Source organism: Alternaria incomplexa (assembly GCF_024043165.1).
Source record: "Alternaria incomplexa strain BMP 0042 chromosome Unknown scaffold_5, whole genome shotgun sequence".
In the NCBI taxonomy this organism is placed as follows: domain Eukaryota; kingdom Fungi; phylum Ascomycota; class Dothideomycetes; order Pleosporales; family Pleosporaceae; genus Alternaria; species Alternaria incomplexa.
In genome coordinates, this window is record NW_026249854.1 from 869,480 (window position 1) to 886,196 (window position 16,717).

The 16,717-nt window shown below is 52.7% G+C and overlaps 8 protein-coding genes across 8 annotated transcripts; 4 read left to right on the plus strand and 4 right to left on the minus strand.

The window, feature by feature from the left end:
• Window positions 1-864, minus strand: J4E90_004214 (uncharacterized protein; the record flags this gene model as incomplete). Its single annotated transcript, XM_051433779.1, has 1 exon — window positions 1-864. The coding sequence occupies one exon, from the start codon at window positions 862-864 to the stop codon at window positions 1-3; it is 864 nt and encodes a 287-aa protein (XP_051292297.1).
• Window positions 865-2,719: 1,855 nt separating this feature from the next.
• On the minus strand, window positions 2,720-3,874 carry J4E90_004215 (uncharacterized protein; the record flags this gene model as incomplete). The annotated part of the gene is made up of 2 exons (XM_051433780.1): window positions 2,720-3,814; window positions 3,869-3,874. 2 exons carry the CDS (start codon window positions 3,872-3,874, stop codon window positions 2,720-2,722), a joined length of 1,101 nt encoding a protein of 366 aa, XP_051292298.1.
• Window positions 3,875-4,372: 498 nt separating this feature from the next.
• Window positions 4,373-4,769, plus strand: ALTA5 (60S acidic ribosomal protein P2; the record flags this gene model as incomplete). The annotated part of the gene is made up of 2 exons (XM_051433781.1): window positions 4,373-4,444; window positions 4,500-4,769. 2 exons carry the CDS (start codon window positions 4,373-4,375, stop codon window positions 4,767-4,769), a joined length of 342 nt encoding a protein of 113 aa, XP_051292299.1.
• An 849-nt stretch (window positions 4,770-5,618) lies between these two features.
• RPS15 (ribosomal protein S15) lies at window positions 5,619-6,307 on the plus strand (the record flags this gene model as incomplete). Its single annotated transcript, XM_051433782.1, has 4 exons — window positions 5,619-5,655; window positions 5,754-5,811; window positions 5,891-6,012; window positions 6,063-6,307. 4 exons carry the CDS (start codon window positions 5,619-5,621, stop codon window positions 6,305-6,307), a joined length of 462 nt encoding a protein of 153 aa, XP_051292300.1.
• A 371-nt stretch (window positions 6,308-6,678) lies between these two features.
• J4E90_004218 (uncharacterized protein) lies at window positions 6,679-7,816 on the minus strand (the record flags this gene model as incomplete). The annotated part of the gene is made up of 3 exons (XM_051433783.1): window positions 6,679-6,769; window positions 6,820-7,237; window positions 7,288-7,816. 3 exons carry the CDS (start codon window positions 7,814-7,816, stop codon window positions 6,679-6,681), a joined length of 1,038 nt encoding a protein of 345 aa, XP_051292301.1.
• Window positions 7,817-8,536: 720 nt separating this feature from the next.
• Window positions 8,537-11,162, plus strand: J4E90_004219 (uncharacterized protein; the record flags this gene model as incomplete). Its single annotated transcript, XM_051433784.1, has 3 exons — window positions 8,537-8,632; window positions 8,682-10,369; window positions 10,418-11,162. 3 exons carry the CDS (start codon window positions 8,537-8,539, stop codon window positions 11,160-11,162), a joined length of 2,529 nt encoding a protein of 842 aa, XP_051292302.1.
• Window positions 11,163-12,255: 1,093 nt separating this feature from the next.
• J4E90_004220 (uncharacterized protein) lies at window positions 12,256-13,109 on the plus strand (the record flags this gene model as incomplete). The annotated part of the gene is made up of 2 exons (XM_051433785.1): window positions 12,256-12,377; window positions 12,434-13,109. The coding sequence occupies 2 exons, from the start codon at window positions 12,256-12,258 to the stop codon at window positions 13,107-13,109; spliced, it is 798 nt and encodes a 265-aa protein (XP_051292303.1).
• Window positions 13,110-14,910: 1,801 nt separating this feature from the next.
• J4E90_004221 (uncharacterized protein) lies at window positions 14,911-16,625 on the minus strand (the record flags this gene model as incomplete). The annotated part of the gene is made up of 3 exons (XM_051433786.1): window positions 14,911-15,746; window positions 15,800-16,192; window positions 16,244-16,625. The coding sequence occupies 3 exons, from the start codon at window positions 16,623-16,625 to the stop codon at window positions 14,911-14,913; spliced, it is 1,611 nt and encodes a 536-aa protein (XP_051292304.1).
• Between the last annotated feature and the right edge of the window lie 92 nt (window positions 16,626-16,717).

The window sequence follows — 16,717 nt, forward strand, 5'->3', positions numbered from 1 at the left end:
TCAAACATCCCTCCGCGACTCTTCAACAGGCCGCTCCTCCTCTGCCTCATTTCTCCTGTCATACGCCTCCGCCAACCCGTTCAACTCCCCCAGATCCTCAATGAGTATAGTGACGTTCTGTTTTGCCATCAGCAGAAGAGCATCGAGTTCCTTCTTCTTAAGAGAGCCCTGCGTTACTTTTCCAGTCGGCAGAGGCGGGGCGACATAGCCTTCTGGCTTACAAAAGTCTAAAAGCCCGCCGTCTTGAACACTGGGAGTCGGAGTGCGCTTGAAGATGCATGCCAAAGGACTACGATACGTTTCACGCCTTCTCTGAATGTCGAGAAGTGTGCGCCAAACCTCCCATTCACGCTCCCAGCATCCAGTCAGAACTTTGGTGCTGAAATCTGCTATGCGTTTTAGCTCGGTAATCTCGTCTTGTAAGCTGCCATTTTCTCGATCAAGTTCCCTGATCTGCAGGTGGTTCTCTTCAAGCTGCGTGCTGAGCTGCGGAATGAGATCTTCTTCTAGGCCCCAGACGCGATCTTGCAGACCGTATACAGCAGCATGTAACCTTTGGACAAGACGCACTACTATTGGAATATCTGATGCGGCATTACTGGGCGGCACAAGTGCAGGGAATGGTGGCAGATGCGGAGGTGCCGAGTCCTGGACGACGTCGTAGTGGAGGGCGAGCTCGGAAGGTGTTAGTAGCGAACAGAGGAGGTTGAAGACGTGCTCTGGCACGTTGTCGGGAAGCGCAGGCGGGTAGTGGAAAGCATCATTACCCGAGTCCCCGCTAGAGCTTGATGGGGGATAGTAGCCTGGATGTACACCATTCGTTAGTTGAGCTGGGCTCTCGTCACTGCCTCCTCGTAAAGGCATATTATTGGGCGTGGGAGAGCGATAGAGAGTGCGGCTTGAACTTGAATCGCTGTGATGTCCAGGACTAACACCATTTGTTAGCGGTGGCGGCTGCTGCTCTTCACTCCTCCTAATATCTTCTAGTGACGGCGATGGAGGTGTCTCCTCAGCATAAATGCGATCATAGAACGCACTTCCAGCAATTGGGTAACTGAAGTTTGGAACAAGACCGGCGTCTGCCATTGTGATGGGGTGAGCATCTCCATTCCTAGATTCAACAGTGGTAGAGTTTTGACGCACTCTCTCTTGAATCCTTGTTCTCGTGGCCGGATCAACACCATCATTGCGAATGATTCTGTTGAGCGCTGTAAGCCATGTTAGTAATTCAGGTTGCCCTGTCCGGTCCGAAAAACCATTTGGTAATTCCGTAGGGAGTTCCGCTTGAGCTTGCGTATGTAAAGAATCTGCTGGAGCAGGCGGGGGTAATGGATCCGTCCGCAATGTCGCATTAACAGTCGTTTGAGTCGGAACTGTTGGATGCAATCGTGCTGCAGAGGTTGTCGTTGTCGGTAAATTGTGTACCGCGCTTGACGCATTTATAGTGGCCTGTCCACCAGGATCACCGAACTGACGACTATCTGAAGGAAAGTCCATGAAACCATCCCACTCACTAGTACCTGGGGTGATCGGCGCCCTCGGTGGAGATGGTTGTCCTGGAAGAGAAGGCCGCCGCTCTGGAATCTGTGTTCGCCGAACAGTAGGAGTTCTGCCGTTTCGCTCCTCCCATCGCCTAAGATTCTCCGTATTTTGCGCGGAAGTCAGATACTCACTCGGTACAGGCCTTGGATGCTGTGTTTGCCCAGCCGCAGCAGACTTGTTGTTCTTCTCTTCCCATCTCCTTAGGTTTTCTCTGTTCTGTGAGGCCGTCAAGTACTCACTCGGTACTGGTCTTGGAGGGAGCTTCTGCTCTGCTTGTGTTTTTGGACGCCGGATTGGAGTCCTATGCACCTCCTGCCGGAGCTCTCCACCTGGTGGACCAGCGTATATTGGTTCAACGTCCGAAGCTAGCATGATGCTGTTGAAGAAGAGCTGCTCTCGTGGGTATATATGGCCTCGGTACGGACCCCTATCGATGATCACCGGAAGCTCGTCAGGCGAGTCGCTACTTCTGGGCCCAATACGTCCGTCATCGAGGTCATTCTCAATTTTGTCGAGAGCCCTTTGCCTCTCCTTCTCGCGTTGTGTTTCTAGCTGCCTCGGTGTAGGGGACGGCTCATGGATCGTGTAATAATGAGTAGGGCGTCGGAATGGGTGTTTGAGTCGCTGAAAGGATGGCATCGTCGTGGTTTTAGACTGGGAGTTAGGTGGCGGAGATACTGGACAGGAGATCAGAACTTGAGTGTTCATGGTGAGGATACATGCTGGGCTGTTTGGCAGTTCCATGTGCTCGGTTGTGACAAAGGGGCGTTTGTGAACGCGCTGGATGAACATTCGCTTCAATGCAATCGCAGAGCGGTGCGTGGCCATGGTGATAACTGGACACGTCGATCCTCGGCAAAGGTGATATCGATGGTTTGGAAGGGACAACACAGACAGAGCACAGTCCATGCGGTAAGGTTAGAACGGAGTAGAGGGGTACCGTGATATGTTGAAGCCTGAAGGTATTATTGCCGACGGCGTTATAAATATACACTACTTGCATTGTAATCTCTTGCAGCGAGATGCTTACTGTGAAGCCATGATCGTTCTTCCGGGTATGCAACAACCGTAAATGCGCCATGAAAAAAGAAGAAACCGCTCCGTGGCTATGCAACCGCGAGAATGCAGATGAAACGCCCCCATGCCGTGTGATCGTAAACCGTAACGCCGAAGAACCTCAAAACCTCTTCTTCGCCTTGGCAGCCATAGCCGCCAACTTCTTCTTACGTTCTTCTTTCTCACGCTTCAACCGATTTTCCTCCGCTAGTGCCTCCGCGTCTTCCTTCTTAGCAACCTTGAGTGCTATCTGTTCTTCTTCTTCTACGTCCCAGATACCGCCCTCCATATCAGAAGAAGCGTCAGAGGCATAGTCTTCTTCTTCGTCCTCCATCTCACTAAGCTCGTCCCAGTCTGCGTAACCGTCATATCTTCCTTTGCCTGGGTTCGGTTTGGCCTTGACGGCTGGTGTGCCGTTTCGACTAGACGTTGCAGGTGCGCTTGTTGGACGGGCGGTTCCCTTGTAGCCAACCTCAACAGGCTTCTTGGCAGGTCGTGCTGTGCCTTGATAACCAACTTCGACAGCCTTCTTCTTGTCTTTCGATGGATCAGCTTTCGGGTCTGTTGTTCTTGAGGGTAATCCAGCGACAGGCTTCTTGCCCTTTGCGCCGGCACTTGCTTCTGCTTTCAGTGCCAAGCGTTCTTTTCGTGTAAGGATCTTTGTTGGTTCATGCTTGATTGGTGGGGCGATAGGCTTCGTTGAGTCCTTCTCTTTCGCCTTCTGAAGCATAGCGAGATATCCTTTCTTGGGTGCGGCAGACGAGGCGGGTGTTGAGGTGGTGGCGGCGGGCGCAGGCTTGGGTGCAGGAGCTGCAGCCTTCGGTTTGGCAGCGGGTGCGTTTGACGACTGTAGGGGTTTTCGCACGGGGGGATTCGCCGGCTTTGAAGATGCTGGTGCAGCAGTGCCACGATACGGGACGGCGGTGGTAGAGGCGGACGGAGTCGGTTTCGACGTGGCAGGCGATGAGGTGGCGCGCACGGCACCATTTGCCTGCGCTGATCCCCCGACAGCCTCCTTCCTCTGTATCTTGACCTGTGTACTCTCGACTGGACCCGAGGCCTTGCGCTTCAGCTGGGGGGTTTGCGAGGCGCTATTCGCCCCTCCGATCGGTCGCGGCGCTGGCCTAGGGGCTCCGGCGGGCGGGCCTTGCTTCGAAACCGTCGCCTGCGTCTTCGCGCCCGTACGGTCGATTATAGACATGATGTCTTTGAGAGACTAGATGATGCAGTCAGCATACGACTGCTGGCGGGGATGAGTCGCGAGACTCACACTCATGATGGGCAACTGATAAGCGTTTGACTCAGGCTACCGGTCGTCAAATCGATTGGAGGACAAGTTGTACATGCTTTCCAGGTGAGATTCGCCGGTGTCGATAGTCGGCGATGACTGATCACGCGCGCGGAGAGGAGGATGGGCGCACGGGACCGGTCGTGGATTGAAGAGGGGAGCGGCCAGAGAATGAGCGGTCGGCGGCGGCGCAGACAAGTCGCTTTTATACATGGCTTTGCGCCTAGCCCGACGACACGTGACAAGGCGGGCGTCTTGCGCTAGTCGCATTGCGGCATAGCCCAGGTAGCGAGATCCCACCCGAAGTCAATATTCGCGGACCTCGAACTTTTCTTTTCTACGACAACCTACAGAAGAACTTGTAGCTTCAGTCTCCGGCCCCGACGGTACGCACCACTTTGGAATCGCATCTAGCAGCGCAATACTGACAAGCGCAGGTTAAATCGATTGAACTCCTGTTCCAGACAAACCACCCCAACAATCACAATGAAGCACCTCGCGGCATACCTCCTTCTCGGTCTCGGTGGAAACACCTCCCCCTCCGCCGCTGATGTCAAGGTAAGAGGGAATCGTCCTGTACAACTCGCTATACCACGTTCTAACAACGCAATAGGCCGTCCTTGAGTCCGTCGGTATCGAGGCTGACTCCGACCGTCTCGACAAGCTGATCTCCGAGCTTGAGGGCAAGGACATCAACGAGCTCATCGCCTCCGGTTCCGAGAAGCTTGCTTCCGTTCCCTCTGGCGGTGCCGGTGGCGCTGCCGCTTCCGGTGGCGCTGCTGCCGGTGGCGGTGCCGCTGAGGCTGAGGCCGCTCCCGAGGCCGCCAAGGAGGAGGAGAAGGAGGAGTCTGACGACGACATGGGTTTCGGACTCTTCGACTAAGCGCGTCGCCAACCACCTCTTCACGATGTATGATCCAGCAAATCTCTCGACCATTACGAGAATCATGCGCAACGAGTTCGATTTGGGGAGTGTCGAGCGAGCACTACAAGGGATTTGGAGAAGGACACTGCGGCATTACTAGATTAATTGCCTGCTGAGATACCCGGAATGAAGCCATGCACCCTCAAACATTCAGCAGTTGTACTAGTGTCGTGTGATGCCCGACCAATTTCGCATGGTGACTGTGATTGTTTAGTATGGCCACCTTTGACTAGAGATGCGTTGTCTCCAATTAGACCAGGTCCCAGTCTGAGCTAAGGCGCATACTTACCTGCTTGCGACATGTCATGTCAAATCTCGCGACTGGCGAACCGACAGTGAGATGTATAGGGATACCACAGCCACCATGAACGAGCATAACAGAGAATGTTATGATCTTGGGAAAGTATTGAAGTGACCTCGGATCATCATCTAGACTTAGAGAAGAATAGTCGCGTGTGAACTCACTGCGTCATCAGGTATTTGGAGTCGTTAAAACGCATCCTATATAAAGCGGGGTTGGGGTGAGGATTCTTTTGCAAGATCCGTAGAACGTAGTAACTGGTTACAGTTGTGCAGCGACAAATCATCATCACAAATATGTTCACATCAGTTTAGACGTTCTCGTGTTGGTGAATCAATAGCATGATCGCAGCTGCCCGTCTGGACTGGCGCTAAAAGGCCTCGCTTAGCGCACGGGGCAGCTACACCTCCAGGGCTCTAATTTCAATATCGCCCATCGAGAACTGACGACCGACAACTACCCTCGCGACCCAACGAAGTTCTCCCATCACTTCGACAACCACAAACATGGCTGACGCTGACTACGATCCCGAGGCCGCAGCTGGTACGCCCTTGCCCTCCGCACCAGACCTTCCCATACTCCCGCACCGCTCTCCCTGGATACGTGCACAACGTGATGGACATGGCTAACGAACACAACAGCCCTTAAGGCCAAGAGGGCGTTCCGCAAGTTCTCTTACCGCGGCGTTGACCTCGACCAGTACGTCTTCCGATCCCCGCGACTCCTCGAACGCGCTGGAAATGCATACAAGTGTGGCGGTATTCTGATCGATATACAGGCTCCTCGACCTCGGCTCTGAGGAACTCCGCGACCTCGTCCACGCCCGTGCCCGCCGCAGGTTCAACCGTGGTCTTAAGCGCAAGCCCATGGGTCTCATCAAGAAGCTCAGGAAGTCCAAGCGTACGCACCACTGTCCGCCCAGCCGACGGGTCATTGCTAACACAAGACAGAGGAGGCCAAGCCCAACGAGAAGCCCGACCTCGTCAAGACCCACCTCCGTGACATGATTGTCGTCCCCGAGATGATCGGCTCCGTCATCGGTGTCTACTCCGGAAAGGAGTTCAACCAGGTCGAAATCAAGCCCGAGATGGTCGGCCACTACCTCGCCGAGTTCTCCATTTCATACAGGCCCGTCAAGCACGGAAGGCCGGGTATTGGTGCCACTCACTCCTCCCGTTTCATTCCTCTCAAGTAAACGAACTGGGTTTTGGTTGCATGGGTTCTTTCGTGGGGCGGATATGTACTTGATGACCTACAATGAATAAGGTGTTAGGTGCATTTACTCTCGATGGCGTGACGTACACAACGGTCACAGCGGGCATGAAGATATGGTGTAGATAGCACCACCATGACATTCGAGATACCTCCAAGACTGCTCCTTCATTACGTGACATGCACATGTGATGGTGACGATGCAGTTCTTGGTTAATCAAACATGGCGCTATACTGCACTTCACATTCCAACGTTCACATTATACCACGACATGGTAAGCCAACGAGACGATGGATAACAGTAATCAAATTGGGTATTGTTACAATAAGAGAGTCGACAAGGATGCGATGCTGCTATCTCCCAAGGCGCATCTCGACCTTTGCAAAGTTGTACAAGGCTCGCAGGAAGACCTGGTAGTTGACACCCTTGTTGTCTGGTAGGTGGCTACATTGTATATCAGTAGGGAGTCAGTGGTTCAAAGTATGGCAACTTACAAGATCTCTGTCAACCTCAGCTGCCACGGTGGGTATCCTTTGAGTTGCACTGTAGGACTGAACAGAATCAGAAGATCTGGTTCACTCGAAACGTGGTCGTTCAACTGCGCATCAATCAGGTCCGTGTTGATCTGCTCTTGTCGTACGTCTCCCTTCTGGGCCATCTCGGCTAGTGTGCGCGTCAGGTCGACGATGGTGTCGCGGCCGTCGTGTTCGGAGAGGAGGAGGACGGTAAGATGCTGGCGTTCTTCCCCTTTGAGGTCATCGTCTGCACTCTGAGGAGGCGTGTTGGGAGGAGAGTAGGAGGATAGGTGCGGCGCACGGAGGGAGAGCGTAGGCTTGCGATGGGGTCCGAAGTAGGCTTCTAGGGTTGACCAGATGGAGGCGTGGGTCTGAGGGAGGTAGTTCTTAAGTACACCTGTTCATTCTTGTCAGCATAGCTCTACAGTCAGAATGGGAAAGACTTACCCGTCCGTTCGTAGACGCTCAGAAAGGGTATGCCGGCACTCGCGGCCCAAGCTGCTATCTCACAAACATCGTTTACAAGTCCTTCTAATCCGGCTGTACCCTGGCTTCCGTCGTCCTCTTGGTATTCAACTATCACACTGAGGTGCTTGGGCAGCTTCTCGAGGTCTTTGACATCGTGGGCGATGAACTCTGGAGTCCGGTGATGGTACTTGAGCAGCGAGACGACCTTGCCCCTGACAAGTCGGTAGGCGCGACGGAAGCGGAAGAAGATGCTGAATAAGAGAGCGACGACGTGGTAGATTGCGAGGTGGAGGAAGGTCTTGATGGGGCCTGCGAGTGGCTTGCGGTTCTGTTGGGCTGCGCGTTGGCGGCGGTCGCGCAGGGCCTTCTTCTTCTGCGCCTGCGTCTCGCTGTCGGAAGGTTCGGAGGGGAGAAAGGGCTTCAGAAGTTCTTCGCGTTGCTGGACGGAGAGTTGCTTGCTTCGTCTAAAAGCGGCCTCTTGCGTGGGAGTCAGGCCTGTGGTAGCCATTACGGGCGGTGTGGAGGGTATTGAACAACAAAATGAACGGGACAGTCAACGTCTATGGGAACAGGGTCAAGTAGTTGAAGTATGACAGAAAGGAGAGGAACAATGCGCGCGTTAGCTGGCCATGTCTGGTAGACGTAAGATGATGAAATATCCCGGTGAGGCTGGTGCATACGAAGTACGTGTGGCGCCGTGCCTGCCGAGCACAGCCAAGTACAGACGCGCATTCCGCCTGCTCCGCCATGCGCTGAGGCGTCATTACGCGGACGCTGTCGCAAGTACTGTGAGGCTGTAGACAAGGAACGCATTGTTTTGCATCTTTGTATACGGCCTACCCAGACAGGATTGGTGGCATCATAGTGCATGAGGTCACCCGTTGTTCGTTCGGCTGGAGCTGCTGCGAACCTTGGATTGCGGACCTGGTACCGAGGCGTGGGGTATCCACAGGTGCGACAAGCCACAGTCGCGACTCGGACATGTTCCAAGCTGCATCACCACATGCAAATCACTGCAACAGGAGACATCTACGCCTAATACCATGCGGGAGTGAAAGAGGCGTGTCCATTAGCAAAACCCGGCAATTTCATGCCCCGCGACAGCTCAATCAGCACCTCCAGGGCAACCGGGGGCATTGGCGCGCTGGGCTGCTACGATAGACGTCCGTGATAGTAGACTCGAGTGATACCCAGCACCCAAGGCGCAGTTGCCCACACCTCTGCAACCATGCAGCGCATCAGCTCGGATGGCTCGTCGGTACTCACCCACCAGACGTCGAGGAACTCGATACGCGCGCCGCAGTTCACCCTAGAGAAGTTCACCGTAAGCAGCCGTACAGCTTCCGCTTGGTTCCCTCTGTTGACTCTCATAGAGCAAAGATTTCCTGGTCAAAGACTTCATCGAGGACCTCTCCCAAATTGCCGTACCCGCGACACGACGCTCCGGAGGCGCTGCCGGCCAGCAGACTTTCGATCCCAAGCCGCTCATTCGCACGTTCGAACACGCCCTCACACGGCTCAACAGTCTTTCCGAAGACCTAGAAGAGAAGGAAACTGAGCTCTCCACAGCTGTGCGCCGTGCGGAGCTGCAACACAACCAGAATGTCGAATCGCTTGGGAGACGGCTGGAGACGGCCATGGACAAGTTCCAGAGGTTAGACAGCTCGCTGAACGGCAATGATGAGGGGGGTTCAGATACTGGGGGCAACGTGGCCATGCGCATTGGAGAGCGACTCGAAGAGCTCGATCGCCAGCGGAAGCGAGCCCTGGACGCAAAGTTCCTGATTGAATGCTGGCAAGAAGTCAGCGAACGGGGCGAACTCATGATCCTCGAGGACCAGCGAAAGAACGGCGACATAGTAAGGTGCGCTGAGATTGCACGCCAACTGCTGCGCATCAGCACGCGTCTCGACCCAGAGGGCAGCCAGCGAGTCAACGGAGAGGTACAAAACGGGATGAAGAGGAGAACGGTACACCAGTCGAGACACAACACGAAGGAAGTCATCGAGAAGTTCTTGGAGAATCTGGAGCAGGATCTCCTCAGCAAGTTTCAGGAATGCTATGCGCGTCCAAACTACGCTGGCATGCGCGACTGTGCCATTGCGCTCAAAGGCTTCAACGACGGAGCTAGTGTCATTGGAACATACGTCAACCAGCACTCTTTCTTCATCGACCGCATGCAATTGAATGGCGAAGACCTTGCGACAGATTTGGAGACTTGGGATCGCCTTCAAGATCCTGATGCGGAACCACCGGGTGTTGAGCCTACACTACAGTCTCTGATCGACGAAGTCAAGATTGTCGTTCAAGATGAGTCCGCCATCATCAAACGAGCATTCCCGTACTACGAGGAGGTGCTCATCAAGTTCCTCGAGCGCATCTTCCAGCAGTCGATACAAAGTCGGTTAGAGATGGTGCTCGACAAAGCAGGAGAATTGTCTTCGCTCGCATTTCTGCGTTCACTGCAGGCATCTAGGAGCTACATCACGCAGTTGGTGGACGATCTAAAATCACATGGGTTGACAGAGCACCCGGAGCCTGCCACTTCTGCGGTCGCAGCTACCCTTGATCAGCAGCTGGAAGAGCTCTTCTCCTCCTACTTCATTGGAGAGAAGTACATTGAGCGGGAGAAGAAGAATCTGGAGGAGCTATACTCCTCGCTATTGCTCAAGTTCACCATCTACCACTCGCGACGTAGCAAAATGCCAACCTCGTACTTTGGATCGCTAGCCCAGCGAGGCAAGGAATTGGCTGCATCCGCTCGTGACAAGTACATGGAACGCCTTGAAAGCACCGAGTTGCCCGCCAGTCAAAAAGCAACGCTGCTTCGCATTGCTGGCTTGAAAGAAGACCAACAAGAGAAGAAAGACATTGAGGTGACTGATGAAGATGGCAGGCTATCGCTACCAGTCGCTAAGCGTATGCTCAAGTGGCTAGCAGAAGGTGTTGGGCGTGGACTTGAGCTGTCGCCTGGCAATGAGACGCCGAAGGACGTGCAAATACTGCTAAACCTACTGCTACGGCAGATGGGCGAGATCTATCTGGAGACGGCACTAGACGCGTAAGCCATACCTGCTTGGATTACGCATCCTTACTAACACCAAAACAGTGCACAAGACCATGCCGTTTCTCAAGAGAACTCCAAGACAGCCCCTGATCTCGCTCACTTCCCATCGCTGCACGCCATCACCACAATCCTACATCTTCTCCAACAAACCACTACAACCATCGTCCTGCCCCTTTGCACACCCAATCTCACCATTCGCCGCGACATCGAAAAGTCCGCGAATAGCACAACTTCGACCCTTGAATCCAAACTATCCAACATCCTCAATCTCACACTCACAGCATCTCTCAACTGGGTGAGCAGATGTCTGTCTCAACAGAAGAAAACCGACTTCCGACCCAAAGAAGACGATCTGATGGTCACAACCGAGACACAAGCTTGTCGCGACGTCTCCGCGTTCCTGACCCGCGTCGCGTCTCAAGCCTCTGCCGCCCTCTCTGGCCGCAACCTTTCCCTCTTCCTCGCCGAACTTGCTCGCGGTCTGCGATCTCTTGTTCTGTCCCACTTGCTTAAGTTTACCATCTCACAAGTCGGTGGTCTCAGTGTATCCAAGGACATGAACCGCTATGTTGAGCTCGTGAGAGCATGGCCTACGGGCGATGAGCTGGAACCTGGTGCCATGGATGTGCTGACGGATGTCAGTACGTTGTTCATTATTGGACCGGAGGCGTTGAGGGATAGGCTCAGGGCTGCGGGTGGACAGGATGCGCAAGAGCTGAAGGGCTTCATTGCCAGGAGAGATGATGTTGGAACTGTGGGGGTGCAGAGCGTGCTTAGTGGTTTGTAAAGATTTAACGTTCTTACAAGATTTGCGAATCTACGAATGTATTACACATATGTTGAACCTGTGAATGGACTAGACGGCGAACGTCATCCCGCACATGTGCCACGAGTTTCGCTCCCTCATCAACCAATCACCATGATGCCAGCATCCCGACGCCACGCGCAGCCAAGCAATAAAACGCATGCAGGGTCCGGATGTTGCGGGTTTGGATGTGAACAATCGAGTTGGTAATTCAGACTTAAAGGCCTCGATTCTTGGAAAATATGGTTCGGCGCATGTCATCAGTACTTAGCGGGGAGGAAGTGACGTCCAGCGAAAGGTGCCGTGCTGCACACCATATGGTGTATAAGAGGAAGTAACGACCCATAAATCTGGCTGTCACAACATCAACATCATCGACCGTCGTCTCCAAAGATTTTACATTCCTCTCATGAATACATCTCCTCCTACACCCAAGACCAGTCCTCCCAACCGCAACCATTTGCATCACAAGCGCCCTCGTGGCGTTGCTCGCCTGCTTCAGCGGCAAATCGTCATCGCACTCACGTTCACGCTCACGATCGCACTCATCGAAGTCGAGATCGAAGTCTAAGCCGAGACGAAGTTCAAGCAAGCGCTCTACACGTTCTGGGCATCCGCATAGGAGTTCGAGAGATTATCCGCATCGTTCGCACGCTCCGAGGCGCGTTTACTAGGTGGTCAATCTTTTGGGGTCTATGGGATGGGCTGTGTTGTTTAGACGATGAAGAGGAGGGGCGGTTATGGTGCGTAGGAATCCGTCTGGCGTATCTGTACCATCAAGCTTGTTGGCATCATGAAGGCCATTTTCAGTAGCGTTGAAAGCGTTGCGCTCAATCAATATCTGGCACTCATATGTCATTTGTGCTGAAACTTTCGGCCTAATATTGACGGCCCTGCCTGTCTAATTCACACTCACCGTCAAATCCAGTCTCCTTTCATCCTTCATCGCTCATCGCTCATCGCTCATCGCTCATCGCTCATCGCTCACCACACGCTAGCGTTGTTCACCGTGTGCCAGCCAACTACAATCAGCCTGGCTCTTGACCTCCAAAACCACTACGCTCCACTCCACATCATGGCGCGCCCCGAGGTCAAGAAGATGGCTCTGAAGATCACCGCACCAGTCAAGACCAGCCGCGTCGTGAAGACCAAGAGGGCGTACCAAGTCAAGATCAAGATTGGCAAGCACGCCGCTAGGTAAGTGATGATCCGGCTATGTGCTGTTCGTGCTCTACTAATCAGATGACCTATAGGAACTTACATAATCGCAACTCTCCTCTTCTCCGTCTCCCAGGAGAGATACGCAACCAGATCTACCACTATGTCATCGGGGGTCATGAGGCCTGTCCGACCTGGGATAGCCGAGATTGCCTTGACGTCGAGCTTCGCGCTACTCGATACAACACAAGCGGTGGCACCCGGGAAGGCTGGGCTGAACTATTCACACTTAGCTATGTGTGCAAGCAGCTCAACATGGAGACGAAGAACCTTCCATATGAACTCACCGCCTTCCAGTCAGACATATGCGCTGCATTTGACCGATTCCTGTGTCAGCTTAAGGAGGAGAAGAAGGAACTCATCACCACCGTTTCCTTTGGCTTCAAGCACTTCCACAGTGTTAGCGACTGGACCGACGCGCAGTTCCCCACCCCGGCTGAGCTGTTCCGCTGCACTTCTCTGAAGACCGTAATCTCCCGCATCACGCTCGGTCAAGGTCAGAAACTCTTGGTGAAGCTGATCGCTCGACACATGAGAGCGCGTATCGTTCTCGAGAACGACCATCTCGGCTACATCTACGATGGGGGAGACGAGTATGAAGAAGACGAGTATGAAGAAGACGAGTATGAAGAAGACGAGTATGAAGAAGACGAGTATGAAGAAGACGAGTATGAAGAAGACCACGAAGTTTATGCTGAAGATGAAGAGTAAAGGCCTCTGGTAAGCGTATGAATACCTGCACCTCGGTTTGTTCGTGCTAATAAATTCTAGACATCTCTTCTTGAGGTGCGTGCTTCCCGTTCAGCTCAAGTACGCTTCCCAGGATTTGTCAGTCATCTGTACCGTCATGTCGATGACTTTACTTCTTCGATACCTTCATTTCGCGAACATCTTCAGCGTTCTCGATCACCCATCGCGTGCGGCATTTTCTACTTTGTTACGCACAGTGGTGACAGAAGTTTTGAGCGCTTTCCTAGGCACCTATGTGGAAATGGAAACTATGCTTCGAACTTGAACACTCTGTAGAGATCCGTTGAATCGTTGTCTGTACCCATAGCTACGTATGATGGAAGACTCTAAGGAGTAGGTGGTTTCGTAGCACATAGGGCACAAAAGGCATCGACTTGATCTCAAGATGGTTGATTTATGTACTGCTTCATCGTGTGATCTTCGATCTTCCACACTATCTACCAACTTATTCTCTACCCCGATGGCTCAATGGTAGTTATCCACAATTTCATAATGAGTATGAAATTGCTCATCAACCCTTCGAAAGCCTCGAAGTGGCCCTTTGCTCTGCACTGACTTCGCTTCAAGCCACTTCTGCAGTATCACTATCAGCCTCTCTTCATAGACTGCCTCAAGTCGTTCAAACGTCTGCCATTTATGCTCCCGCAGTAATTCCAGATGAAGCAAGTCTGACCTACATCGCACGTCAGTAAGAATACGTTACTGGACTATTTCCGTAAGTTATAGACCACTCACCAGTATATCCCAACCTCTACTTTCTTCCCCTGTATAGCGCTGCCGATCTCCTCAAAGCACTCTCGCAGAGGTATATTCGTTTCGATACCACTCCATTCCCACTCTTCCATGGCTTTCATATCCTCGGTCGTTGGTAGCGTTTTGGAAAAGATTAAGTGATCGCGTGGTAGACACTCGAGCACATGCAAGCCAATGTCGAGATGGGTAAGTGCCGGGAATTTCGCTAGAAGATTTGATGCAAACCATAATCTAGACTGCTCCACCAGACCGTTTTTTTCGTCAAACAGGCGGATCGAATACAAAGGCAGCGAAAGCTTCCGTATAAGAGAAAGGTTATGTGCCCCAATCTTCAGCGAAAACGTCGTGAGGAGACTCTGGTAGCCGTATTTCCCGTGTGCGGGTATGAAGTTGAAGCAGTAGAAGCCGAAGAAGTAAGTGCGCACCTCTTGTGAGATTTGGCGGCTGGTCAACATGAGACTCCAGAGGATTGGTCGCGCGGATGATTGGAGTGCTTGAAAGTTGCGGCGGTAGCAAAGGCGGACACCGACCGAGAGTGAATCAGGGTCGCGTTTATTGAAGAGATATCGGTAGATTTGCTGTCGGACTTCTAGGGGAAGCTTTTCGAAAGAAGATTGTGCGGGTTGAGTCGGAGGGCATGAGACAGTAGGGTTTAGTTTTATCGCAGATAGGGAAGTCGTGATGCCGTCTAGTTTTGCGGATGAGGAAGACATGACTGAGATATGTTGCCCGATGGTGCTGCAGGATCGTGAAGATGAATACAGAGTGAATTGAGGGATCAAGAAGGTAGAGCTATAGTTGACTGCGTGTATTGTTGATGAAAACCTGCACCCGGGTAGATAAGTAGGCTAGGGGACTGTGCAAAGTCCAAACCGCGGGAGCTCGTAGCTCACCTAGTTAGATTCGCCACATGTACTCGCAGAGAAATGGCGCACCAATTCACTCGACCTGTCAGCGCTTCATAGCAAAAATCCTAGCTCTTTATTCTCTTCACGCGCTCGCTAAGTCGCTACAGTCTTGCTGGCTTATCGAATGCAAAAAGCGACCTCCCCCTCTTCTCACCATCTTGCCATACCCATCCGCTTTTACCCACAATCTCGACCGCACCACTGGCCATCTGTCGCAAAGTACTTTCATCTCCATGGTTCGAGAGGAAACGTTTGTTGCTGCTCTTTAAGCGACCAATAATGTGACCTCGAAGCGGGCTACCGTCTCGGTTGAACTCTACGGTGTAGGTTTCGACAACAGCCTCGCCCTCTGGGTCGAAAACGAGCTCAGGCGCGGGCACATCAGTAATCTGCGGCGATAGAGGGTTCTCTGTCGGATAGTTTCCTTCTCTTCTAGGCTCTTTTGACAATATGACGACGTACTGATAGCTCAGAACGCCGCCATTGCAGAGCACCAGTCCTTTCTGGCCTTTGTCATCTCGCAGCTGCCGCGTCATTTCAGTGAGCGCATGCATTGAGTAGTTATTGCCAGCTCCGCCGAACGATGTCAGGCCCCCAAGTATCGTCAGTGGCTTTTGACGACCAACCACAGGTATTCCTAGATGCTGCGCCGCGATCTTAGGCACAATAGGGAAGCAGGAGTAGATATCAACGATATCCATCTCTTCCTTGGTCGTACCAGAAGTCTCCAAACTCGCATCGATAGAGCGCGATATACTGGGCGAAGAGTAGAAGTTCGGTCGTTTCCAGAACTCATCGGCGTCCTTCGTTCCCGCGCCGCCAAGCGGATAAACCCATTTCGACTCGGGAACACCTAAGGTTCTGGCGAAGGAAGTCGATGTAAGGATGATTGCAGAGGCAAGATTAACCGTATTAAAGGCATTCATAAGCAGGGGATCTGCGCGTGTGATGTAAGCGTCCGTTCCTAATGCGGAAAGAGGTGAGACCCACAAGGATAGCATATCATCCTATTCTTCTTCCCAACAGTCTTGATGTCTTCCTCACTACTTGAAGCCCCTTGATTCCATGCGTACTCATTATTCTTTGCGACGTCCGCAAATTCAGCATACAGCTTTGCACTCTCTTCGTGGTTTGCCTTCAGTGTCTGTCCGCGATGCGCACGGAATGCGTTCTCGTAGAGTGGGTAGACATGTATTGGCGCGCCAATTTTGTGAATAGCACCGAGGTCTTTGCCAGAGTCAGTAGAGGAAAGGGATTGCCAGAGAGAGGAAACCGCACTATTTCCTAGGTCGCGACCTGTTGGTGTGAAGACCGAATCTACGGCTTCGGACGGAGCTGTCCAGCCTGGTGGGGGAAGTTTCTTTGCAGCTGCGCATGCGGATACTGGTACAGTTAGTAATGAGTGGAGACGGCGGAAAGGCATGCGCTGCGTACACGAAGCTAATGCTTCACCTCCTGTTACAACCGCGACTTTGCATTCGCCTTTTGCAATTCTTTTAGCGGCCTCATCGAAGAGCTTTCCTGGTTTATCGCCTCCATGTTCGGAATATCTCTTCCATTTCAGACTCTGATCAACGCCCAGCTTCTCTGCCAAAAGCCCGGGTAGATCTGGATACGGCCAAGTCCACGTCTTGACGACATCGATGCTGTCGATTGCTGACTGCAAATCGGTCTTCGAAAGAGATGCAGTGTCGCTGATGGCTTTCTGGATGGCTTCTAGCATTAATGTCGCGGGCTCCTTCGCATCCGCGATAGCGGTGGAGCGGTTCTTGATGTCGCCTACGCCGATGATCACGGGAGTATTGGTGGACGTCATGTCGTGTCAACAGAATAAGCGTAAGACGGGTGCAGTTTGACCTCTCGTTGTGCAATGCAGTTTTACTTATGTCACGTACTCCGTGATTGAAA